At 52.0% G+C, this 26,817-nt stretch overlaps 1 protein-coding gene across 1 annotated transcript in view; it reads left to right on the plus strand.

The window, feature by feature from the left end:
* Window positions 1-26,817, plus strand: part of RADIL (Rap associating with DIL domain) — a 56,361-nt gene that overhangs the window by 15,356 nt on the left and 14,188 nt on the right. Inside the window, exons 3-7 of the mRNA XM_019542013.1 lie at window positions 11,153-11,472; window positions 13,523-14,200; window positions 15,926-15,963; window positions 20,100-20,260; window positions 24,065-24,177. Coding sequence (XP_019397558.1) covers window positions 11,153-11,472; window positions 13,523-14,200; window positions 15,926-15,963; window positions 20,100-20,260; window positions 24,065-24,177 — 1,310 coding nt within the window. The remainder of the gene's footprint in view (window positions 1-11,152; window positions 11,473-13,522; window positions 14,201-15,925; window positions 15,964-20,099; window positions 20,261-24,064; window positions 24,178-26,817) is intronic.

A 26,817-nucleotide genomic window follows, 5' to 3' on the forward strand; every position in this document is an offset into this window, starting at 1 on the left:
GCGTAGGGATAAATGGAAAGTTTATCTTTGTGTTTTTGAAAGATTATTTCAAACCATGGAGATTTTGAGGGAAAAAAAATATTTTTAACAAGCCCTTGGTAGGGAAGAGCTGACAGCAGCTTTTACAAAACCCCTACCTATACTAAGACGCATCTTAGACATAGTTTCACTGGACTCTTCAGCCAAGCTGTGGGCACCCCCGGGCAGCCTGGCTACTTCATGCGTATGTGGTCTGGGCTGGTCCTGGAGCTGCAGGAAGTGCACACGCACAGTCTGTCTTGCCTTGCTGTCCCTTACTTTTTGCTGTAAAGCAGTTCTCCACATTAATAACAAGGGCCAGGGATGGAAATTGGCCCACTGTGCTTTCGCTGTACAGCTATTACCCCAGTTGTTTCAGAGCTTCCAGGCTGTAGGAGGAGATGGAAGTTTTCAGGTTTCCCTCCAGTTATTATTGATGAGCTCATTTGGGGAAAGAAAACCCACAGCGGGTCGTCTGGTTGGCCGGCTGTGAAATGCTGATTGTCTTCATGGAGAAACTCTTGCTTTTCTGGCCCTCTCTTTTGGTTGTTATGTCAGCTGGGCTCATCATAATGCCCTGTAATTGCAGGGATATTGGCTGCGAGGGAAATGGTGCTTCCCACACACAGCTCACGCTGCACTTAATGAAGAGGGAGGCATTGCCATCCCCTCCATTTCTCCAGGGGTGAGGTCAAGGGGCTGCCCAAGGTGATGCTACCAGGTGATGGTCTGCAGCCCCCTTCCCTGGCCCATGCAGTGTGCGTAGGTGGAGGTGCTGCAGAGCACATGTGCTGCTCTCACCGAGGGTTGCCCTGTGCTACTGATACCCGTTTTCAGTAGCCCGGACCTTTGCCCTTTCCATGGGGCTCCGCTCAAAGAGAGTTGGAGACTTAGCCTGGCCTAAAGGAGCTGGAGAGAAGCCAGTCCTCCATTTCTGGGATGGTATCAGGGCAAGGGGTGATCCCAAGCATTGGTTGAATCATTCAGGTAGGCATCCTGAGTCTGAGGGCAGCTTGGGGCCTTCGATTTTCATTGCTGTCATCTCCACGTTCCTCTTTCTCTCCGGAGTCCAAGGTTAATTCACTTTTGGACTCACACCGGCTAAAATCAGGGCTGGGGCTGGGGCTGGCCCAGGCTGTGCCAGGGGGCTGGCATTTAGGAACACTGTCATATGGAGATCCCAGTGCGGAGATAAAGACAGCGCTCACTCACATACTTCCAACGTGGGAGAGGCATGCAAGTCAGCCTGGCTTTTGTCAGGGGCCCAGGAAAGAGGGAGAGAGAATGAGAGCTCAGCCACTTGTTGCATGACCAAAATAGGAGGAAACAGGTTTTCTACCCCAATTTTTTTGGTGTCTGAGGTATCTTGGAGCACAGCACAGGTCTGTAGCTCAGCATCTTTTTAGGTAACAGGGCTGGTCAGAGCTGTAACCCAAAGGCATCCATCTGCTTTCACCTTGTTTGACGGGGACCGTTGCCCCACGGGCTGCTGCTGTCCTCTCGGGTGTTGTGCCTTGCAGATTGAAATCTCCCACATCCGTGCCCTATGCTTTGAGGCTGGGCTGTCTGCTGTCGTGATCTCTCCATTGCTGCCGCCGCCTTTTCCATTGCTACCAGCTCCTGTTCCTAGTACCCCAGGTTATTGCTGCTCCGCTTTGGGAGTGAGGGGGCGAAGGAAGCCCGGGCCACGTTCCATGTCTCCTTAGGAAGCGCTGCCACGCAGAAGGGGCTGCTCCCTGTGTCGAGAGGAGTTATTCATGTGCGGTCTGTGGGGGTGGCTGGGAGTGACGTGGGGGAAGGAGGCTGCAATGTTGCCTGGCTTATGGTTCGGAGGCAAGAGAGAGAAGGGGGGCTCATACTGCAGACTGCCCGGGAGGCTAAAACACTGGGGAAAGCCATGAGCTCATCCTGCTGCTGCACCGGAGCCTGGGAAATCTAGGCTGGAAGATGCAGCCTTAGCTCTCCCTCCGCCCAGAGAGGAAAGCGCTGCACTGCTTGTTCATACCCCGTCACCAGGCTTCAGCAACAGCTTTATGGAGCCAGGATGCTCCTCTCTCCAGGCATTGGAGTTTGCACTGGGATGAGATATGTCTTGGTAGCAAGAGATAGATTTTAAAGCAAAGGCTTCAGTAGAGCCAGGGGGCTGGAACAAAGCACTGTCCTCTCCCTCATCTGCACTGGGGCTGGCCCTTCGTCTCTGGGTCATGGGCAACCTCCCCTGGGGTAGTTGCTTGTCCTTTTGTTGGGTTTCTTGACTTCACTGGTTCTGCTATGCAAGGATGCCGCATGAGGACTGTGCTGCCTCCAAGCCCCGTGTAATGGCCCGGCATGCCTTGCTGTGTCTGCCTGTGCATATTTTCAGTAGCTCTGCTCCGGTTCTACCTCTTGCACACATGGCCTATGACTTCCCAGGAGGGGAATGGGAGGGAGATGAGGCAGGTGCAGGGAGCCTGGGCAGGGCTGGGGCTGGTTCAAGCTACCTGTGCTCTTTAGTTGCAGCGTGATACCTAAAAATGTCTGGGAAGCAGGTTGGCGGTGTGTTAACTCTTTTAACCCTGCAGAGGTGATGGGGCCAACTTCTCTGCTGGTGCAAACTGGTGCAGTTTCAGCCAAGAAATGTTGGCCTATAACGTCAGGCCTGCTGGCCGCTGAGCAAGCAGGTTTGGTCCTGCATTCAGCTCCCTCCCTCCCGAAAACAGCACTGTCAGGTGGGAGATCTGAGTGCAGATTTCCTGCTTGCAGGTGCTGCAGCCTACCCTGCCCATCCTTCACTGCGTCGTGTCCTGGATCTGCTCCCCTGCCTCTTGAGATCCAGCAGGAGCCCAGATGTCTTGCCACAACGATGGTCTTGCCCTGGGGGTCTTCAGTTTCTCAGACAGGGCATTCCAGCTGCATCCAACAGCCAGGCAGGGAAAGCAGCCTCTGAGGCCCTAGGCACACATTACATATAGTACGCAATTCAGTGGTTAACTGCGCTATAAGTTTAGACTGGTCACAGCTTCAAAGTAATTATCATGCCATAAAGATGTCCACCCAGCTATAAAAAGAGCCAGCCAGCTACAAAGTTAGTACTTGAAAATGTGTGACAACGTTGTAGCTGGTTTCAACCAAGCTGTAATTTGAACATGTGGCAGGACTCTTACATGCATCTGAGTGACCACTGAACACCACAGCCCACATCACCTCCCATGCCGCTTTAGTCCTTTCCCAGTCCCAGGCATGATAATTCCTGTTTGTAGGAGATTACTCGGAAAGCCTTGGTGACTCTCTCACTTTGCTTTGCAATGACCTGTGGGAAGCAGGAACCTGGGACAACAATGCCAGCTGGACTTTAAAAAAAAAAAAAAAAAAAAAATTATCCCTGTGGATTAATGGGCTGACATGCCCCCAAGGCTGTCTGCCAGCCATCTGGATGACCCGACGCAGAGTCCAGGCTCAGCTAGCCTGCTTTTCCCAGCATGCCCAGACCGCCAGGGGCTGGAGCTGGGAACCGAGCAAGCCCTAGCTGTGTCTAGGGTGGCCAAAATCTGCCGCTCTCTCAAGTATCTACACCATGGGAGAGTGGCTGTGTGCCAAGCCTCCTCTTGGAAACTGGCTTTGAGCTGCATCCTTGGGCAGGTGACCTCAGTGTTTACTGCTGGTGTGAACCTCCCTCTGCCCCATGCGTGTAACCCAGCAGGGTTAAAGTGTGGGAGGAGCAGGGGTTTGGCCCCTCCACGTCCTTGAAAGGAGCCGCCTGTAATCCCTAAACAGATACAGTGAAGCAGACTCAGGGCTGAGATGCCTTCAAGGCACATTAAGGATCTGTAAATTGTTGCACCGGTCTCTAGGGATCTCGAAACTAGTTCTGCGTAGATAATGTGTCTGCTGCCTTGGGTCCCACAGTGCCAGGTCCCTGGGTCTGTAGACACGAGTGCTAGCCACACTGTCCTTCCACGGGCCGCTGGATCCTTCCTCTTGCTTAGACTTCAGAGCATGCAGGAGGCTCTGATTCCATCTGTGTCCTCCTAGCAAACAGCTTAAGGGTTTTATCTACTCCTTACCCCTTATCCTAATTAGTTTATTAGCTGCTTCCCACTGGGGAGGGAATGGCTGCTGTTCAAGCCACTAATTAATGCCCAGGTTGAAACTGTTTTACAGTGGGACTGACCTCTCCTTTGAACTTCAGTTCTCAAGGCCCCGTCTTGCAAGCACCCTTTCCTTGCCATAGAGGAGTCCTTGCCTAGCACTGAGAGTTGACTAACTGGGAAGGGCTCGGGGGAAGACAGACCTGGACATCTAGGCATGGCGTGCAGGACAGCTCCCTGAGAACTGGAGACGCCAGAGGGAAATGGGTTTACGTGGCCCAGCTCTGCTTTTTTAATGTAATTGCCTTTGCAGAAGCCACCCTTGCTTGCACAGCCTTCCTGAGGGCTTTAGACTCCTCTAGCTCCCACCGACTTTCCTGAAAGACCTGTAGTCTCAGTTGCACACATTTCTTGGGATACCGAGGGATAAACCTATTATATTGGAAGGGACGTTGTTGGATGGTTTCCAGGCACAAGCTTTGTCATGCCGGAGCAGGCTGTATGGGAATTACCCCTGGGCGATAAATGTTTGCTCCCATTTGAAAAATTCCCTCATTAAACCATCCTCAGCAGATTCAAAGTTGGGGTGCAATTACATGTACGCTTTAATGTGCGTTAGTCTATTGTAATGCACATTAAAGCATCACAAAAAAACCATGGGTGCCTAAACACCAGCAGGGCGGCTGCTCTGGCATGCTGTAAGTCCAGCGTGTCAGAGCAGACTTGATTAATCGAGTCTGCTTGAGGGTGGCAATTACTGTGCTCCAGCAGCCTCCTGCATCTTGGGTATCAGCATTTCTGCCCTTCAAAACGGAGATGGGGGAGCTGTCTCTAGAACTCGTTTGATGAGCTTTAGATAAAGTGCCCCTGCCGCCATTATGAAGCACGGGGATGCTGATACATTAGAGGTTCTGGGTGTTTTAATTAAATTGGCTCTCAGAGCTGCTCTAATTAAAGCCCCCCCCCCCAACTTCCAGAGCACGTGTATAAATGCCCCGTGCTCTTTAGCTAATGCATGTAAAAATAGGCTAACGTGCATTTTTCTAGTATCTCACAATAGAGTGCTATATTTAATGCACATTACTTAAAGTACATTAATGAACATGTAAATACTCCTGGAATTGCATGCTGTGCCCCCTAAGTGGCAGTCCCTGGGCCTGCTGCCTGATGGCCAGGGACCTGTGGGACAACAGAGATAGGGTCAGAGGCAGATCTGTTGCTTGGTGAAATGTGGTGCCAGGAGCCCTTGGGCAAAACTGGTCCAAAAATAAAAATATAGGATTCAGCCACTGAAAGCATTTCTCTAGGATTTCCTGCAAGGTGCCTCTCTCCACAGGCATATGAATTTGATAGAAGTTAGGGGTTATTCAAAAATGACACGTGTGTTATGTTAAGTAGGACTAAGGCTTCTCTCCTAGCACCAGTGTCCACACACACAATTTTGCAGGAACAGCAAAGCCCATAATAAAGGTACGCACCACCCTGACCCCTTCGTTTTTGATGACTGTCAGAACTGAGCTTCCAAAAGAGCCTATAACTCCTCTCAGCTTCGACCTCTCCCGGCTCTCTTGCAGTGGTCTGGAAGGCCAGTGGAGGGGTGCTCTTCTAGCCTGGGGAAGACTGTAACCTGAGGTGAAGGCTGTCCTGTCACCCTCTTCCCTATCTTAAATCAAGGCCAAGCTTTGCTGGTCACAGCCCTGCCTATCTGGCCTGAGGAGTGAGGTGGTCTCTTGGGCCCTTGGCACACATTCCTTTAGTGCCTCCATGGGATATGATCCCTAACACCAACAACTGCGTCTCCTGCCATGCCACACATAGAGTTCATAGATTTTAGGGTTGGAAAGGACCTATTAGATCACTGAGTCTGGCCCCCTGCCCTGGGCAGGAAAGAGTGCTGAGGTCAGATGACCCCAGCCAGGTGTTTGTCCAATCTCCTTCTAATGTTGCCACACATGTAGTGGTTAGCTGAAAGTCAGATGCCTGCAGACTGGCGTGAACCATGCAGTCCTGGGGTTGGGACCAACAATCAGCTACCTTGACCCACGTTCAATCTAAGGCACAATGGAAACCAGCCACAACAATATTACACATATTTTGTGGACTATTTTTGTGGCTGGTTTCATTTTTTGACATGCCATCAATTGCCTGACTGTGTGGCTAGGTTACTTTTTATGGTATGCTTAACAAGTTAATCACATGTGAAGTGTAACATCTGCCAGGGACCTAAGGCAGGTTGGCCCTAGGTCATTTCAGACCAGTCTGGAAACTGGTAGGTAGCCACTCTACATGTGGGAGCTCAGGTGTCATGCAGTGCCACTGGGGATGGCAGAATAAGTGGGCACTAGGCCAAGCTTCTGGGTTGACTGACAGGGCAGAGTGATGCCTTGTTCAGCTCAGGGTGGCCGAGGCACAGAGTTCAACTGGGCTCCAAATGAAACGGTCTTGCCTTTCCGTGCCTGGTCAGGAGACTATAAAATACTGGAAGCTGCTGCCTTGCAGCTTCCTAACAATGGCTGGGATGCCCAGCACAGGATAGGCATCCCTTTCCAGCCTTGATCAGAGGTGGAACCATCTTCCCCATTTACAACACTGGGCCAAAGGCAAGTCCCTACAAACAAACCCTTGTTGGCCGTGGCCGTTTAACAGCCGGCTGGCAATAAATGAATGGGCGTGCTGTGCTGAGAAGGGAGGTGCACAGGTCTCCTTTAGCAGAGAACAAGCTCCTTCCGTCTATGGTTGGATCTGTTATTGGGGCTGCAGGCTCCTTGGTGTTCTGGCTACTGGGCAAATGGGTCAAAGAGGAGCCATTTGAATCAAGCCTCCTCTTCCCCTGTCTCCGGATCTGCAAAAGGGGAGAAGGACCCAATGCCTCCCCAGGGGGTCGTGGGAGGGAATGGGCTAATCCTGAGCCTTCAAGAACAGAAGTTGAGCTGCATAACACTGAGATTAAAATATATGTATATATATAGCCCTGCAAAAACCAAAATGCAGAGCAACATCATGTTCTTTGTCTTCTGGTTTCTGAGCCTTGAGTGTCACCTGGATCACATCTTCTAGCTTTTCCTGAGAGTGATGGTGCAAGCTGCTAAGGGGATCATGGGGTCATCTTCACTGGAGGTTTTCAAGAAGAGGCTGAGTGGGCCAAGGACAGGTTAGGAGCAGACAGCTCCGTGTCTCTGTATGGAGCGGTTTGGAGCCAGTGGCCTTTGAGGTCCCTCTCAAGCCTGTGGCTCTAGAAACTCACTCTTTTTAAAAAATGGAAGCAGAGCTTTCCAGGAAATCATCTTGGTTAGTGCAGCTTCAGCTGCCTCGGGACTTGCTGTGAAATCCCGAGTGTTGTTTGGGCCGGGGGTTTGCCTGGTCCCCAGAAAGAGGAAAGGTCTGGATCTGGGTTATCGGTATGGTGGTTTTTCCAGGTCACGATTACCTTTACTAGCCGAAAGCTCTCGGTAAGGTGTTGGATATCTGCGCCTCTTATGAATCCTCCCTTCCTGCGTAAAATCTATGTTTCCATGTAATACAGAAAGGAGAACTGCCAGCGATTCCCGTGGGCTTGGTGCCTGTGAGATGCTTGTCATACCAGCGCTTTGGACTGGTTAGGTCTCAGATGTTTTGGGGGTGGATATGGGCGGGGGTGGGGGGGGAACGGTACCAGAAAGATTAAAAAAACAACCCAGTTATAGAAGGACTTTGTTACATTCAGGAAGAGAGCTGTGTTTATCTTTCCAGTGCGGCTCAGGAGTTCGAACAGAGCCTGTGACCGGGGCTGTATTGGGAGTAATAAGCAGCTTTTTCCTCCTGGATTTTGCTGCACAGAGTAAACACAGAAGCTTCCTCCCCGCTAGATAAGAAAAACCTGAACGTTCATTTCGCTGGTGCGGGGAGAGATGTTGAGGCCACGGGGCGCTCAGCCTCCCCACCACCCTTCTCCAAAGCCTGATCCCAGGAGAGCAAAGCAGCAGGGTTTTTGCAGCCCAGCCCAGCTCCTATTGATTCCTGGGAAAGCCGGACAGAGGCCTGGATGCCAAGTGCCGGGTGGAAGAGCCAGGTAGAAAATGCTGAGCATGAGCAGAGCTGGGCCAGGAAGGAGAGCCCCATTCCCACGCCAGAGCAGTGGCAGGGCCCCAGGCGGGAGCGCAGGGTTCAGGAGGATGCTGTTGTCCTGTGGCTGCTGCAACCTGATTTATACGCCGGCGCGCTCTCCGGTTGGGCCAGGGCTGTGCAGGGAAAGGACCCGGGGGCAGTCGCCTCCAGAAATGCAACATTCCCTTCCTGTGGCTGGCTAGGAGGCCTTCCTCACGGCCCGCAGCAGGCAAGGAGCTTTCCATTCATGAGGGGAGGAGACCTGCTCTTGAGCCATAACTCTACTGTCCTGCGCCAGGGAGGTGCTGCCAAACACTCCTGATTTTTTTGCAAGTCTCCATCTCTGGAGGGAGCAAGGCCTGGGGAGGGGGCGGCTGGGGATGAGGAGCTGTGGGTTCGAGGTCAGGCTTGCCATTCGCCTCCCTGAGCCTCAGCTCGCCCTGCCTACAACGGAGACCAGGCCTGCTCTTCAGAGACATCTGAAATGCTAGTAAAGGCTCCTCCGAGAGCTGACGTGGAAAGATGAATCGCGAATGCATCGTGTGGATCAGTCAGGCCGTCCTCCCGACAGCAGGTGTGTGCTCTTCCTGCCCGCTGCTGGACATGTTCACGTATTTGAGAAGTTAGCCCTCAAGGGCATGCAGCCCACGCAGAATAAAAGACCTAACCATGCCACATAGGGATGGATGTTTCACCGTGAGAAACTGGAATAGAGCACCTTTTCCTTAGCTGTCAGTATGAAACCTGGTACTGCCTGTCCAGTACAGGTTGAGGTTCACGCGGCCTTCCCAATCTCCTTCCTTTTCCGGGTAGGTGTCCCAGGGGGTGTCAGCAAACCTCTGAGACCAGAGTTTCCAAGAAACATATGTCCAGCAATTTCCCCAAAGCAGGACAGACCCGAGGCAAAGGCATCTGCGCTTTGGCCGTTTTCGTGGGACCCAGGAGTGGGCGTCACGAGCCGTGGATCGCAGCTGCCCTCCTCTTTAGACAGGCAGCACGGTCGCATCCCAACCTGCTCCGCTGTGTCTTGCTGTGAAATGGCTGCGGGCCGCGTTCGAGAACTCTCCGGGCTATTCAGCCACCCCTTGCTCTAATCCCGAGGCATGTAAACAGTAGGGTTTATTTTGTATCCCTTCATCCCTTTCATTTTTCCCAATGAAGGAGCGAGGGATTTAAAGCAAACAAACAAAAAAATGTATTTCAGAACACAGCGCCTGCTCCTCACCAAATAAGGCAGCCTGCCCTGGGGGGGTTGAATTCGATAGTGTCCCTTTAAGCAGCCTGCGGCTGGGCTTGCCTCTCCAGTGCAGAGCACCGCTCTCTTTCCAGCAGAGACATTTCTTTTGGTGCCTTCCTCTGCACCCTGGACTTCTACATCTCTGATCTACCCGTCCGGAGGAAGCCGCAGAGCAGGTCTGGAAGAACGGGGGTCCTTGCTCTTTTGTCTCAGCTGCTCTCTGGTGGCTTGGAAAGCAGCATTCTCCTTGCAACAGAATTTTCTAGACCCTTTTTGCAACTCCAGCCCCCACGTTCACCGTCAAACGGCCGTGATAGCGGCCTGCCGAGGACTGCCAAAGAAAGGTAGGAGGTTTGCAGAACAGCGTTCACACCGACTGCTGTTTTTCCTTTCCCACAACTTGCACCCAATCAGGGATGCTTGTAGCCTAGGAAAGGGCTCTAGCAGGCTGGGTCGTTTCTGCAGCCGTGGGGCCGAGAGGATGCAGTTGGGTTTTCTCTGTGCCTCTTCCATCCTATTTATACTCCCGCTCTGGACCCCATTAGTCTTCCTGACAGCTCTCCCGAACTGACGCTTGTGAGAAGTTAATTACAGATCGGCTCTGCAGCAGGCAGGCTTCACACTGCAGTCTGCAGCTCCTGGCAGGCAGCAATTGGACCCTGCTCAGGTGCCGTTCGTGTCTGGCAAGGGCATGGGACCCCCGGAGCACCCTGCTAGCTGGCGGGACAGCAAGGACTGAAGCCAGATGTCGTAGCTTTGCATTCTGACCTGTGCTGATTTTTGAGAAGCAGATTATCTATGCGGTAGAGCTCGGGCCAGTGGGGGAAGGATGCTGCAGACCAGAGGTGGATCTTGGCTGCTCTCAGGACAGGTGGGGAGGGCTTGAGAGACTGGCTTGCAGCTGGTGTTGGGAAGATGTGGGGGATGGGCAGTTGCTCCTCTTCATTTAACAGGGCGAGTGTGGCATGAACTGTGATCATCTTCACTTCTAAGAGCTCACATCCAGGTCTTGGGTGGCTGCAGTTTCTGTGTTCCAGCTGCCGCGCTCAGGAAGGAGTGTGGAGTTGTGGGAAGGGGGTGTCTTTTGCTTTGTTGGGGAATTATTACTTTCTCCTCCTGGTCCTCAGACTGTCTGGTGAGTTTCCGGGGTCTTTAAGCTGCATTTCACCAAGCCTCGGCTGACCGAAACTGGGAGGAGATGCTGGAGCTTGCACCTCTGGGCAGCCAGTGACAACGGGTCCTTCTGTCAGATGCTCCTGCTCACAAATTGGACATATTTGTACTGGGATGAAACACGCTGAAGGGCTGTGGGAGGGAATGGGGCAATCCAGCTGGGGATCCAGGGCCTAGGCAACCTCAAGATTGTCAGTCCTGGGGCATCCTGGGCTGGGGACATTTTGGAGGGGGAGAAGGCGGGTGCTGGGCAGCAGCTGTCCAGTGGTATAATCTTGTATTGGGGAAGAGCAAAGTGGGGTGGGGGTTGGCTTCACTCCCCTAGTCCTGCCTCTGGAGCGTGGGCAGTGATCGAGAAGCATCAAGAGATACAATGGCATCATGCTGGACAGAGCAAGGGTGGCGAATGGGACTGTGTCCGGGGAAGGCAATGTCCTTTTGTGCCAGCATGGCTGGCCCAGGGGGGTCGGACACTGGCTGACCCTAGCTGTTGCGGTTCCCTGGGTGGGAGTGGGGCAGGGGCAGCAGGATTGTTGTGTGATCAGATGCCACTAACCACACCTCTCGTCCTCAGGCATCAATGCTCAAGCTCGGAAGCTGCAGAGGAACCGCGCGAAGGGCACCATGACCCTGCTGACGGGGTACCAGCGCCACGCCACGCCACCCTCCCTGCGGCGCAGTGTGAGCGAGACCAGCCTAAGCCAGCCGGGTTCGCAGGAGGAGGAGCTCAAGAAACATTACTCCACCTTGCCGGAGACCATGCGGGGCCTGGAGACCTCGCTGGGCGAGTCCCCGGCCCCAGCCCCAACGGAGGAGCGGACCGGGGGCAGCATGCGGTACTCCCTCTACCAGTCCCCTCACCTCCTCCTTCTGCAGGGCTACAGCCAGCAGCACGTAAGCACTCCACCTTCCTTCCCTCTGCCCCGGCAGGCTTTGCCCCCCGCCCCCTCCCCCAGGCCATCATGCTCTCCCTGCTCTTTAGGGCCATTAGGCAGTGTTGGAGCTTGGACACTTGGATGCTGGATTGCATCACGCTTGCCCCTCTCCTGCAGCCCAGACTTGTGCCTGGGGGATGGGCTGCCATGGGAGAAAAATGTAGGGGAAAACCTGGTGGATACTAGCTGCTGGTAGCAACCCCCAGGGCCACTCGGTCTCTTCTGAACAGTCCTTGCATCGGGTTTGAAGGGAGAGAGAGGTTTTCCCCACGTTGCAGCAGAAGACCAGTGGCATGGCTGTGCTTCAAGGGCTCTGTTTGCAAGGACTCTCTCCTTAGCCACAGAAAAGCTGCGCCTTAGGGATGCAGGGACAGACCTAGGGTTCAGCTGCTCGGGACAGCCAGACGCTGTTTGTATCCAGGCACAGGGTAAAGGTGGAGCGGGCACTGGGAATCTTGAACCAATCCCTCTTCCTATACCTGGCCAGCAAGCAGGGCTGAAGTGTCTGCTGGCTTCCCTGCTGAGCTGGCCAGGGTTAAACACTGGGGTGTGCTATGATTTCTGGCTCTGCTTTCTGGCAGCATGCAACCAGGAGGCCTTGCCTTGGCATCAGCTGCTGTGTGGTAGGCCACAGCCTGCGCTGATAACAGTTATCATTCCCATTTCACAGATGAGAATGCTGAGGCTCAGGAGGAGTCAGGAACATGGCCTTGGGGGGCTGGTTTTCAGTGTGAGAGGGAATGGGTCCCACTGTCCTCGCTCACCATATTGCACCATGCAGCTGAGACAGAATTAGGCCCAGTGTGCTTCCCTGAGGAGGACTCCCCAGGGCTGCCTTGCCCTGACATCAGGCTGCACGTGTCATGGAGAGAATGAAGTAATAAGGCCACATCTGAACTGGGAAGGGAGGCCAGAAAGGACAAGTAACACCACTGGGAGAGGATGGATCCCATGATGATGACTTTGGGGGGTACCACTGCCAGGGGCACCGTGCCAGCCTGCATAGTACTGCTGCTGTAGTGGAGGATTCACTAGGAGTGGAAGGTCTTGCTGCATGTGAACTCATTCAGGTAGTGTGAGACTGCCCCCAGCCAGAGCTTGGGAGCCAGCTGGGGTAGGGACAAGCCACCTTTCTCCTGAAGGGTTGTTGCCACGTCTGGCAGGTGCTGCCCGCATCACCCTGCTGGGACCTGTGGCATATTGTAGGGTGCAGGTGGTTTGCGGGGGTTGTCTTGTGGCTGTAAGCAAGGGTTTGTCATGGTGATTATGGGGATTCCTTGGGGTGACAATTGTGATTGCAGGGGGCCAGGCTCAGTGTCCCAAGAGGCCCCTGCTAGTCCCCTGTTCCTATGAATGGCCCCGAGTGCCTGCAAATTCCTGACGCTCTCATAATCTTGGGGTGTCTCAGGTAATTCCTGGCATCTGTTTGCCTTGCAGAGCCCCTTGGGCGGTGTCCCCATTCTGCACCTCTGTATGTGCAAGCCACTGCGAACCTTGGCCGACAATCAGTAACGCTCATATGGAGTCACTCTCCAGTTCCCCTCCCAAGGAACTGCTAGAGTTAAATGGGACGAACGCAAGTTGCTAAGTTACTTGTGTAAGGGCACTGAGCACATTAGCAGGCGCACGTATAGATGTGTTAGTCACAATAGAGTCGCAAAGTAATTGCAGTGTAATTTGAGCCATGGGCTGCTAATTGCTCCTTCCCCCCCATCTCCATGTGGCGAGGCCGTTCTGGTGCATGACTCACTGCCACACTCGCTTGGGCTATAGTTTGGGGGAAGCGCTGCAGTGCCTGGAATAACAAGCAGTGCTGCAATGCAAAGGTGATTCCTGTGGGCACCTGCAGAACTGCAGGAGGCTGCTGCACAGAGGTGGCATCGAGGCCAGAGACCAGGGCACGGGACTGGATGGGGGGGAAGAGAAGCCCGTTCTCATGGCTTCTGCCCCCAAGGTGGCTGCCCTGTGTCAGGCCTCCCTGTTCCACGCTGCTCTCCCTTGCGTTGCAGGACAGCTTGGTGTACCTGCTAAACCGTGAGCAGCACACCGTGGGCCAGAGGACTCAGGCCAGCAAACCCAGCATCAGCCTCTCCGCCCCGGACATCCTGCCCCTTCACTGCACCATCCGGCGCCTCAAACTCTCCAACCGCGCCCGGCACCGCGCGGAGGACAAGCTGCTGCTGGAGCCCATCCTGGGCGCCAGCGTGGCCGTCAACTTCTCGGAGGTGTCGAGGACAATCGTGCTGCACCACGGGGACCTCCTGTCCTTGGGGCTGTACTACCTGCTTCTCTACAAGGACCCCGTGAAGGCTCAGCCGCTGCCCGCCCAGAGCCTCATGCGGCTGAAATCCCTGCACCGTGCCACGGACCCCGAACTGCCCTCCGCCTGCAAGCTGTGCGGCAGCCTCTTGAAGGAGAGGGGCTCGTCCTCCAAGAGGCGTGGGCCATCTCCTGCCACCGGCCGGAGGGCGGCCAAGCAGAAGCTGCAGCTGGAGTTTGAGCGGGCCGTGGAGGACATTCTTCTGAGGAGGATCCTGACCCTGATCGAGCCCGGGGGCGATGACCACAAGCTGACCCCCGCCTTCCTGCTGTGCCTCTGCGTCCAGCACTCAGCCACTGCCTTCGAGCCGGGTGATTTTGGGCAGCTGCTGCTCAAGGCGGCCAAGATGATTCAAAGGACGGTGTGGGTCAGTCCGGGAGCTGTTTGAGGGGAGTTGGGGCGCGGGGCGGGCAGATAACACCTCCCCTGAGCCTGTGGCTGCAGGCGAGGCACCTAAATGTTGGCTGGCAGCTCTCCAGGTTCCCATAAAATAGTGAAAATCAGCCCCATCCCAGCCAGCTCCTGCCTGAGCCACATGACTGGGACGTTCACCCAGGCCCTGCCTCTGGATTAGCGATGGAGGCAGCCTTAAGCTACGCTCTCCTGGCCCATGGGCTGGGCCTGTAGCTCATAAACTAATAGGCCCTGAGCTGTCTTCCTGCTGGAGGAGCCGGTGCTTTCCCCCCAGCTGCTCCCAGCAAAAGCTGCAAAAGATCCTGCCAGCTAGAGGTATAACCATATTTCCTTGCATACAATACACCTTGGAATATAAGACTTGCCTTGTTTTTGAAAGACAGGATAACCAGAGAAAACTCCTCCCTTGTAGTAAGTAACTGAGTAGCAGCAACTGGGGAGCTGAGCCTGCTTGCTGCTCAGCTCCCTGTGGATCCTGTGCAGACTTTACTTTCCCTTCTGTACAGGAAGCAGCAGGAACTCCTCTGACTGTATTTCCATGCATATAATGCCCACTCTGGTTTCCAGCAGCTGGGTTTTGAGAGAAAAAAGTGGGGGTGTTTTATGCAAGGAAATATAGCAGTTTGGTATGCAGTGGTATAGGTGAATGATTGATGTTCTTCCCCTGCTAGGCTGGTTCTCACCGTAGGAATAGACAGAGTCCTGTGCAGCACAGCTCCTCCTCTACAGACTGCCCAAGGGCCTTGGGAGTAGGGACTGGTGCCTGGGACTGGTGCTGTCATGTGAGAGAGGTCCCTGCACCAGCCAGATGCATGGCACTGGGCAGGGATGCCAGCTCTCCCCTCTGTGCCTGCCAGAAGCCCTGGGTGGGGTGCCGGTTGCCCGAGCAGAGCTGCCTGTGGGGTTTGTGTGCTTTTCCCCATGCTGAGTACTTTGCTCCCCAGTGCATGGGGCCATTTGGGTCTGGTCAGCGCCAGACTTGTTTCCCCAGAGGAGTGTCCCACCCCAGGTCACTCAGGGAGAAGTGGTACAGAGAGGCTGGTATTTCAAGTACTCCAGGTAGTTGGAACGGTTCCACGCCATTGCTAACAGCCCGGATGCAGCTGCACCCACTGTCCCAGCAATGGGAAACCTTAAGGAGATAAACCCTTAATGCTCTTCAGGAGATATTCACAGCAGGAACCATCACTTGGAAGGGAACAGCCGTGTATGCAGGGAGCCCTGAAGAGGCCTTACTTTGACACACGACCTGTGTAGAGCCATAAGGATGCCTGGATAATTACCTTGTAGGGGACTGCATAGCTTTGGTCTCACTCTTGCCCTTCCTTTCCCGGCAGTGTAAAGTCTCGCGATCTTAGCAACTTCAGGCGGCCCAGTGTCATGGCATTTCTTCCTGTCCTTTTTTGTTCTGGGGCTGCAGGACAGCGGTTGTGGCTAGGGGCTGGGCCTGGAGCAAGCCTGCCACAGTCGCTTTCAGGCTAACTTTTGGCATGAGGCAGAAGGAAAAAAGCCCTGCTGTAGTCAAAGTTTTCCTTGACAGCAAAGCCCAGCGCAGACAGTGCAGCCTGGAGAGGCCTGGCAGATACCTGCAGAGTCCCATCTCATCCACCCCCTGCTGATGTTCTCATAATCTTGGGGGCTTGTTGTTTATTTGCTTTTTTTTTATTTTTGACCATAGGAGAAAACCAAGGAGCTGGCCGAGAAGCAGTCCCAGCAGTAAGTGTGCCTCACTACTTGCCCTGCCTTCCTTATGGACAGAAGCTCTCCCCAGGGAGAGATATTGCCTTGGGAAGGACCAGGAGAGAAGTCACATAACCAGTCTGAGGCCAAGGCAGCATGCATGCACTGCTAGGGGTCACCCGAGACCCAGACAGTCAGGGCTTATGTGCTTATACAGCCCTTAGGGGAAGGTAGGTTGTCCAGTCCCCAGCACTGAATGGGCTAATTGCCTTTACTCCTCCCCATATTTATTCCAGATAGGCCAGCCCAAGACCCACTGTCCCACTTTCCCTGCTGTCCCCAGCGCTCTCTTCTCGATATCAAAGGAGCTCAGTCAGTAAATGAATGCTCCAAAATCCTGATTCAGCACAGTCGTGTTTTCCCACTCGCTGCCGTTTGTTTAATTCTTGCGAGCAGGCTGTCTCTGAGCGGCCATGCCAGCTACCACGGGCAGCTGGGAAGCCAGCCAGACCCTGCCAGCTCTGCAGGCTGATAATACTGTCTCTCCATTGCGAAAAGCAAGATCTTCAGAGGTGACTAGTCATCTGGGGTGGCTCAGTCTTCTGGGGGTGCAACTTGTGATACTTGAGAAACAGTCAAATCCTTGTATGGTAGCTCAGGGTTGGATACCCCAAAACTGAGCTCTGCCAAGCTGAGTCTCTTCGGTAACCCTCAGCAGGCCTTGTGCATGTTCACTTAGCTTCATTGGCCACATCCATGTGAGCGTGGATTTTTGGTTCCCTGGGGACAAGTAGCAGTGGTATACCTTGTGCCGCTGTTACTTGTTCCCGGGGAATGCCCATGCTGCAAGTGCTTTGGTGCGTGGCAAGTTACCCCCAGTGGGGCAGGGAAGGCTGGGCCACCACTGGGCTGATACCAGCAGCCTTACCTGGGGTCATGGGGCTGCAGCAGTGGCAATTCTGCCATGCAGAGCTTGGCCAGCAGCTGCAATGTGGCTCTGGGCAGCCCAGCTCCATTTTTTAGCAGTGTGCACTGCCCGTGCATGCACTACTTCACTTTTTTTTTTCTATGGATATCCAGAGGTCAAAAAAACCCTCAGAAAAAAACAAGCAGAGCAGTGTACACATAGGCAGTGCTCCCTTGCAGCATGGAGAACATCCAAATGCACGGTGTGTGGCACTGCAGATGTGTTTGTGGCCCCATGTACCACATGGTCGTGCTTGTCCAGACATGGCCATTGTGTTCACAGTCAGTGTGTCATGTAGGTGCCACACTAGCTTGCTCAGGTGCTGCTAGCAGTGCAGATGACCCATGACCCAAATGCCTGAGTATTCACTCAGTTCCTCGGGCAGGTTTTGCAGCCTGTGTTGAGTTCTCAGCTGCCACAGTAGGACTGCTCTGTCTCCAGGATAGCTCAGGTGTGTCTACACTGCAAGGCAATCCTGGCAATGACTACTTTGCAGACATGCCCTCCAAACCAGAGGAGATTGCACCAGGAAATGATGTGAGGTCAAAACTATCCAGGGGGACCAAAGAAGGGGTTTGGGCAGGACCCAAAGAGCTCTTGCTGGGACTTAAACCCAGAGGTTCCTGGCTAGAGGGTCATGGCCATCTGCCATATTTAAGGTCAGGAGGGAATATTACTTCATGGTCACATTGGTACAGACTGGGGGTGGTTTTGTCTTTCTTTCTAGCAGGCGGCATGGCCTCTACCTGGGGTCTCTTGAGCATTATTAACAACCTTTACAGTAGCAGGACTGGCTGCCATCATCCCCCTGCATTACCTATGGCAGTTTTGGGGGTTATATCTTGTGTCATGTCAGGTTTAATAGTAGTTTTACTAAGAGGTTAGATTATGAATTTGGATAGGATGGTTTGGATAGGAATGAACCTGTCTCAGGCATGGGTTGGACTAGATGTGACCTCTGGAGGTCCCTTCCAGCCCTGCTTCTCTATGATAGAGAACCAACAAGGAAAGGAGGCAGAAACAGAAAATGTGAGTTCAAGGGTACTGAGTTCTCTCTTTCCTCACGGGTTTGCAGCTCCCAGCAAGGCTAATGGCAATGTATCTAATTCGGCAAAATGTCCGTGACTGGAGCATCCTGGCAGCTGCAGAGCCGCAGGTGCACTTCAACGGGGCCTGGCAGTCCAGTGACCCTAGGTGAAAGTGCACGATTCAGGGCCATGTGCTAGGGGATTTCATGCAGGTGAGGCACTGAGGGCCATTGCAAACTGCAGCGTGTTCTGGATAAGCAGACCCATCCCTGGAAGACGGGGAGCCCAGGCGTCTCTGTTACAGCCTGCGCAGAGGGGATGGTTTGTGGTGCTGTGCTGCATGAGTGCTCCTGTCCAAAAGTCACTTTTTCAGTGGCTTGTAACATTCCCCAGAAATAGCTTGGGAAGGGGAATTTCTCCAAGGTTTTTCCTAAGCAAATTTTTTTAATAAAGCATTCAGAAAAATGTTGTCCAGCCATTTCTGAGTTGCTGCAGCAGGAAAAAGTGGTTCACAAGTTAAGAAATTTTCCAGATGCTGTTTTTTTTTTTTGGTTTTTTTTTTAGCCTTTGGATCACTCAAAGGGCTGGATTTTAAGCATGCAGCCTTGGCACAGACTGTGCATAGTTCTCAGGGAGGGACGGGGCTTTGCTGTGACGGCTTTAGTGTTATCACATGTGATTAATAAATGTAGTGAAGCCATATGATAACACTCAGCTTCATCCTTTAAAACCAGTGGGTTGAATACGCCAGGAGGAGTAAAGTTCTCTATATCTAGGCTGTGGCCTACGGGCAGGGGCAGCATGTAAGAAACTTGTCCTGCTGCTGTCCCTGCCAGACCCAGTGCAGAATGCAGGTTTCTCATTGGCATTAAATATTCATGCTAAATCCCAGAGTACCAAAAGTATCCTGCTCTGCATTTTCAATGCTGTAGAAGGGGCCGGTCCCCAAGTATTGTCAGCTCCCTTTGACTTGGGCCATCAGGCTCAGGGCCAAAGGGCTGAATTAAGCATTCAATCCAAGTCTTTGCTTGTCAGTCATTCGCAGCAGGCAGGCTCCTTCAGTGCTCTTGAGACCTGCCGATGGAGGAGGTGGACATTTCCATTCGGGAGGGGCATGGGGCAAGATTGCCACAAGGCACCCTCCTGCTTATTACCCTAGGACACATCTGCGCTGCTGCAGCTGGCATTGGTTTTGAACACTGGTGGAAATTATCCCAGGGTCCTGAGCGTGCAGACATGCAACTCCCCCAGGGTAGCTGTACACGGTAAATGGCTGGTGCTGTACCTTAATACTAGGTGGAAGCAAAGCAAGGCAGGGCCTATTGGCCTTGGTATAAGCTGCAAACAGATGATTCCTTTACTAGCAGAGCTCACACGGGGAAGGGGGGAGCTTTATCCCTGGGTTTTTGAGGCATGATTCTAGACTTTGAGAAATTATCCCAGCACTGGGGGTTCTGTCATCTGTCCATCCCTTGCTAAGCAGGTGTAAAGTCTTGTTGTACTGGCATTAACGTGTTTGTCCATCCAGGCCCTAGGAAGAAGGAATTACAATGCCCTTGGATGGATGAAGAAATCGTAACAGCACTATTAATGCATAAAACCCCAAGGAGCTCTTGGTACCTTCCACCTCAATGGAGGCTGTGGCTGCCCAGTACTTCCCTAGAAGTGCCCAGCCCCTGAGGCTAAGGCAGTAGGAAGAAGGGGCCCACCCAGACACCCAGTGCCGGATCTCCAGATCTGCTGGATCTCCAGGGGCTTGGGGGAGCAGCTATCCTGCTGGTATTATGTAGGCCCATCTCTTGCAGAGGCAGCAGAAGTTTCGCAGCGCACCTCGAGACCCCTGGGAAACCTAACTGCTGGGTTTGCTTTTTAAGTATGGAACTGGCTAGTGCTGGGGAAGGTTTATGATTGTAAAGCTGCTGAGAATATTGTTGGGGGAAGGTATGTACTGGGTGAGTACATGCCGCTGGTGCACTGGAGCCCCAGCTGCTATATCCATTATAGTGTGGGACAGTAGTGAATAAAATATTCCCGCTGGGAGTATCCTGCATTGCCGGCCTCTCAGAGAGGCAGAGGCACAGACCTTTCTCATGGCCAGGCCCTGGTGCTCACAGCGAGATTGACTCTGATGCCTTGACAGTGTCTGAAACCCTTCTCTTGCCTCTCTGTCTCATCAGCCAGGATCCTGCATCCCTTTCGCACTTCACAATCGGAGACCTGGTCCCGGACTTGCAGCACGTTCTCTTCTGGATGTCCAACTCCATCGAGCTGCTGTACTTCATCCAGCAGAAATCCCCTGTCTACATCCAGAGCATGGAGGAGGAGATGGATGTCAAGGGTAGGACTCACATTCCTTCCTGCCAGTACACCTCTCTGGTATAAATCTTCCTACCTGCTCCCTTTATCCCCTTAATACTGACACCCAAGGATATTTTTACCATGACATCTCGGGATATTAGAGTCCAGAGGAGAGCAACCAGGTGTCAGATGAAGTGTGGCTGCCAGGGACCCGCTAGGTGTAGACACTGCCAGTATGTAGACAGTTGTTCCCTCCTCCACTCATGCCTTCTTGCTTTTCTCTGCCCTGCCTCAGTCAGTATTTCTGTTCTCCAGTCTCTTCCTCTCATTCTTTTTTTTTTTTAACTTTGTTTCTCAGTGGAGGTTTCACCCACTAAGGGCTGCCAAGACTCTAGATCCCGCTTAAAATCATTTATTAACAGAAGACTGTTTTCTATCAGGAAGAGAAACCTCTGTGGTGCTTATGGGGGTAGGTCTCTGATTTTCAGCAGGTCTCTAGCTTGTGCTGAATTTAAAGCCTGGTTCAGAGCACAGAAAATCCCCTTTTAAACAGACAGGGGAAAAGCAGGGTAATTGGGTAGGTGTCTTCCCACTGCTTCTAAAACAAAATCTGCCCATTGTGGAAAGTCAAACCTCATTCCCTCCTCTTGCTATCAGTAACCTAACAAACCTCAGGTCGGACCTGGGAGCAGAAAGCAGAGCAGCAGATTGGGCAGGGGAAGAGGATCAGAGTGCCTCTTGAGGAGGGTGCAGGGCTGATTTGTGGCACGTAGGTCAAAAACATTGGCACCCATTCAACTAGATGTTCTCAACGTCCCCTTCTGGCCTTGGTTGTAAACCAGCGGGCTGATGAGAGATCCCAACCCAGGCTGTACCTAGATGCTGCTCAGTCTCAAGAAACTCAAAAGTCCAGCTGCCCAGGGTGGGAGTCTCAGCATCCAGGAAGGCTGCTTTATACCAGTACTGTGATACCAACATGATTAGGGTACATGTTTGTAAATAAAAGCCCTGTGATCGGTCTACTGTTTTATAGCGTCGAATCATCCCAGAGTGACCGGATGACCTGGGTGCCTCCAAACAGGCACCAGGTCCAGAAGCTTTGGGCATTTTAACACCAATGAATCTTAATGTGAAAATGTTGCACCAGAAAGGTCTTTTCTTTTAAAACGACTATTTCATTACTCCCCAGTTTAGACAGTTCTGGTCAATGAGTGACTGAGCAGAAACTGATACCATGTCACTTAAGAGCGGAGACAGAGCAGTTGAAGCCAATGGTTTGGGAGTGCCCATTAGGCCAAAACTGGCTGGTACACTATTTACCAAGAGCTTCCCAGCACTCGTGGGGTGCTCAGATGAAGTGGGCTCATCATCTGCGGAGCTGCACGAGGAGAGAAAACTCCACAAGAGTGGCTGGAGGCGACTTGGCTGCAGTCGTTCAGAAAGCAGGACAGATAGTTTGGGCCGGAGGAGACCTGAGCACGGTCAGGACAGTGAGGAATCCAGTTTATACATGGGCTTCAGAAGAGCTCTGCAGTGCATCTTTAAAGCCCTGGCTGAAGCCTTCTTCCACTGTACATGAGCATAAAGATTTACCAGCCTGCCTGACTTTTTCAGGACTCTTGTGGCTTCTCTTTAGTTTCCCATTTGAAACCCCGCAATGGCATATTCCCAATGCCATATTCAGATGGCAGCAGAAGATGAGCACCAGGACCCATATGTTGATAGACAATGTCCTTTTTGATGTCGGTTTTGCAAAGCTCAGTTGCTCTCTCTTCGGATATGGCTGTGCTGACTTTCCCCACTTAGAAAACCTGGATTCATGGTGTTGCTTTTTAGCCACAAGCAAAGTGAATGCGGTGGTCTTTTTCTGCTCAGGAGTGGGAATTTGCTTACATCACACAGCCTGTTCACCAGTCCTCCTCAGCTTGTTGCTTGCAGACAACCAGTTTGCAATGCCCTCTGCTGCTTTTTGAGGCCATGGGAAATGAATGAGGATGTTGCCCTTGATTAGGGGATGGGGAAGATTGGAGAGTACTGCTTTACTCAGTGAAGTGCAACAGCCCATCTTGGCACTAAATAGACCAGGGTAAGAGTGGTAGATTGGGACTCAGGTGAGCTGACAGCTGTGAGAGGGTCCTCCGATTAGAATAGCAGTGTGCTGTTGCAGCCCAGGCTCGAGCTGCCATTAGCAGAGCTGAATGCAAAAGTTTGCAAAGCACCGGTCCATGCAGCACGCAGGCAGAAACAACCCTGCTAGCTTCTTGCTTATCCAAGCCTTTTCAATTCACCTCCCAAATGACCCCTGGGGTCTTCCACTAGCGGCCCGGACTCATGGGACATACAGTCAGGTCACGTCATGGAATTTCCTTCCCTCTCCCTCAACGTCAGAGAAGCCCAGGGGTGGAGGGTTTTGGCAAAGCTCTTGAAGGCTTCTTTTTTGTTCCAAAACGCAGGCCTTTCGGAAAGCCCTGCATCCAGCTACACAGATATTTCAGCAAACCAGGCTGCAAATCATAACTGAAATCCAAGTGGCTCAAGAAGGCAAATGCTAGTCTATAGGGGAAGTGTTCCCCCTCCCACCTCTTCAACCTCTCATCACCTAGAAATACAACCAGTGTGTGTTTACCTGCAACTGGTACGTCAGACGTCTGTGCTTGAGATCTGCCTTTGAGCTTGGCTCGTAAAGTCCCAAAGAGGTGAAGCATCAGGTTCTTAAGGAAACTGAAAAGGGAATAAAAAAAACACAGCATGATGTTGGTAATGGCTTCCCAGCCATTATGGAAAGGCACCAATGTGGGCCTAAGTTGCCCAGTTGTGTTACCCTTTGGAGAAGAAGTGAGTGAGGGACAGGCTGATTCTAGCCCTGGTGGTAACAGGCAGAGAAGGAAAGAGAGTGTGAACTAAACTCTTTGACTGGAGAGACCTCGGTGGCTGGACAGACAGCTTTGGACATTTGGTTTTCGTCCATGGCACAAACACAAGAGGTACAGTATAGGCAATGGCTTTTCCCATGGAGAGAGGGGGACTGCCAGCACTTTGTGCCATCCGTGGCTGTCCACTGAAACATCACTGCTGACCAGCCTCAGGTGGGAATGGCTTCTGTTTCTCAGTCTCTGTCTTCAAGAGCCATCTTGGATTGTCTCTCCTTTCTTAATATTAAGCCAGGTAATGTCGCTCTTGGGTTATCTTCACAAGTGCAGTGGAAATGTCAAGCAGCCAGTTGGTGCGATGAAAGAGGTACCTTGCCACTTGCTTTTGGCATTTGGGAGTGGCTGTCAGTAATGACTCAGGCTCCTCCATGGCACCTCCTTGAAATAGCCCTTGCTGTTAGAAACGAGAGAGCAGTGAGACGTCAGCTTCAAACCGGGGTCTGATCACTGCTACCATGCTGTGTTAAGTGAGAGTTCAGTGGCTTCTCTAGCACCTTCTCTCTAAGGATTTTGATACATTTCGTTGATATTAACGGGCTAAGTCTGACATCCTTCCTACAAGGTCAGCAATTGTAACTATCCCCACTTTACTGAGACTGCGATTAGCCCAAGCATCCATTGGCCAAAGTGCGTTGTCCGCTGACATTGTCCAAAGTCAATGAAAAGGCTGGAAATAGAACCCAGAGACCTTGTTCCCAATCCCACGTTACAACCCCTATGTAGGCTTTCTTTGCAGTAACAAGCCAGTGACCATTTGGTGCGTGTCAATGAAGTTGATATGATGGGGCCCTTGGAGGAAATGCGGTATTATACTCTCAGTTTCAATGAGACTGTCCTTCCACTGACAGAGCGGAGCCAAGGGGAGTGTGGCGGTCTTGGCTCTGCTGCATTGCATTGCTGTCTTTTCCCATTAGGTTCAAAGGAGTCTCTGTTCTCTTCGACCATCACAGCCAGCGAGGAAGCCATGACAGTGCTGGAGGAAGTGATCATGTATACATTTCAGCAGTGTGTCTACTATATCTCCAAGGTATGGGCACCCCATCTTCTTTCCCTCCCTCCTCTAACATACTTTATCCCGAAGGAAGGAGTCAGGTGAGGAAAGGAATAGAACAATGCAAAATGCAGCCCACGGGCCAGATGCGGCCTGCCGGGCCAGTCTATCTGGCCCACAGGGCTCCTTAAAATTTTAGAAAATTAATATTTATCTGCCTCTGGCTGCCTGTCACGTGGTCCTCAATGGCTTGCCAAAATTCAGTAAGCGGCCATCCGCCCAAAATAATTGCCCTCCCCTGGAATAGAGTGACAGCACTGTGCTTTGCTGGATGTGAAGGGGATGTGAGTAGGGAAAAGACCCCAATCAGGTAGGCCAAAACCAGACCATCAGATAACAACACCTTGTGTCCATTATTGCTGTTGGCTGAATGGGAACTGGTGATCTTGAAGTAAAAGACTGTGAGTGAAACCCTGGACCCACTGAAGTTAATGAGAGTCTTGTATCTAGGTCCCTTTGCTAAGCCCCTGGACAGTCGCTTTTGTTTTCTTGTAATTGCATATTTATATACTAGGAGTTTTAAAATGTGCACCAGAGGGGTACAAATTTCAATAGATATTTGGTCTATTCATGGTCTACAAGAATATACTGAATGCCCTGAGCAGTAGGACACAGTTCAAAGGAGGGCAAGTGAAAGGGGGCTCAGTCATTCTTGACTTTCCATTGCCACTAAAAACCAAAGCAGAATTAGCTCCATGAGTTGATTTTTTTTATGTGTAGTCAATCTTGTGTGCTCTTTCACACTTGTTATTTAGTTATGGTTATTTATTTTATAGATTTCATAGACATCAGGGCTGGAAGGGACCTTGGAAGATCATTGAGTCCTGCCCCCTACCCCAGGGGCAGGAAGTCAGCTGGGATCAAAGGATCCCAGCAAGATAAACATCCAGTTGACTATTATAGGAGTCCAGAGTAGGTACTTGCATCACCTCTGGAAGCAGTCTGTTCCAGGCCTTGTTACAGTGTCTATAAGGCTTCAAGCAAGGTTTGGGTCAAGCTGTTGTAGGCACAGTGTGAACACATAAGAGGTTTCCAGGTTGTAGCTGTATTGCTCTAAAGGAAAAAGCTATCAGGTCTCATAGTAGAGATATCTTTTATTAGACCAGCAAGATTTTTGCAAAAAAAATTCTTTAATTGCAAGCTTTCGGGCACAAACTTTCATTTCTACCCAAGAGAACTTTTACAATCTTTTCTCCAATGCCTGATGAAGGGCGTTTGTGCCCAAAAGCTTGCAATTAAAGACCTTTTTTTGCAAAAATCTTGTTGGTTTAATAAAAGATATCATCTCTACTATGAATCCTGATTACCTTAACACGTAAGAGGGACACTTACGACTCCCAAAAGCTTAGGATTGGAATAGTTAAAACCAGCAAAGGGAGAAAAAAAGTGTTATCTGTAGTTTTGCTGGTGGGAAACTGAGGCACAAAAGGACTACCTGGATTAGCACGGCTCTGTGGAGAGTCTGTGCACCAGAGCTAGCCAGGCTGAAGCTTTCATGCTGGGCACATCCCCTGTAAAAGGAGAGGAGGCTGTGAGCTTTCTGAACTGTCAGTGACCACCCTCATTTCCAAGCAGTGTTTCCAGTGGTGTTAGGGCAGAAGATACTGGGTTTTGCAAAATAGAAGATTTGCTTTTAATTTCTGAGATCTAGGAAGGTCATTCAGGTTCCTTGCCACATGCTGCACAATTTGATACCTTGAAGTTGCCAGTTCAAATCCAGCCTGAGTCCATGGTGACAGGTAAGACATGAGGATGAACTCCATGGAGGACAGGGAAGGGCTGGCGTGTTGTAGATCTTCCTGTAATTTCTGTCTGCAGGCTTTACGTTGCCCTCCTTCACCCCTGTGGTGTAACAAGTTATCCCTGTGGGACAGAGACCTCTCAGGACCCTCTGCTGAGGGCCACATAATCTAGATGGGCAACAGGCTGGGCGTGTTTATTAGAAACAGGTGCTTTGCAGTGGAGGATGGATGGGTGAAGGCCCCCTTGGCCCCATTGCAGTGCCAGACTGACTGAGTCCCCAGGTGTGGATGTGTTGGCAAAGGTACAGGGTCACTTGCAGGATCCAAGCTCAGTCTCTGAGTTAGCTACGTAGCTGATAGATATTCCGCTGAAGTGCTCTGGTTTTGATCACAGTGCAGGGAAGGTACAAGGTGAGGATGGTACCTTTCCTCAATACCTTGGGCTTGGAAACAGCAGCATGGGGCACAAGAAGCCAGGAGGAAGTGACTAGTCCGGGAAAAATGCAAGGTTCTCCACCTTGGGAGGAAAAGCCTGCAGCATCCTTATAGGCTCGGCTGTGCTACGCTGGCTAGCACTATGGATGAGAGAGACTTGGGGGTCAGGATGGACCACAAGATGAACATGAGCCTGCAATGCGAAGCTGCAGCTAGTAAAGTGAGCAAAATGCTGGCTTGCATCCACAGATGCTTCTCAAGCAAATCCTGGGACATCATTCTCCCCTTGTACTCGGCTGCAGCTGGAGTACTGCATCCAGTTTTGGGCTCCACAACTCAAAAAGGATGTGGAGAAGCTTGAGGGAGTCCAGAGGAGAGCCACGCGCATGATCAGAGGTCAGGAAAACAGACCTTACGACGACAGGCTGAGAGCCATGGG

The sequence above is a fragment of the Crocodylus porosus genome, unplaced genomic scaffold, assembly GCF_001723895.1.
Source record: "Crocodylus porosus isolate Cpor-Errol unplaced genomic scaffold, CroPor_comp1, whole genome shotgun sequence".
Lineage (NCBI taxonomy): Eukaryota > Metazoa > Chordata > Crocodylia > Crocodylidae > Crocodylus > Crocodylus porosus.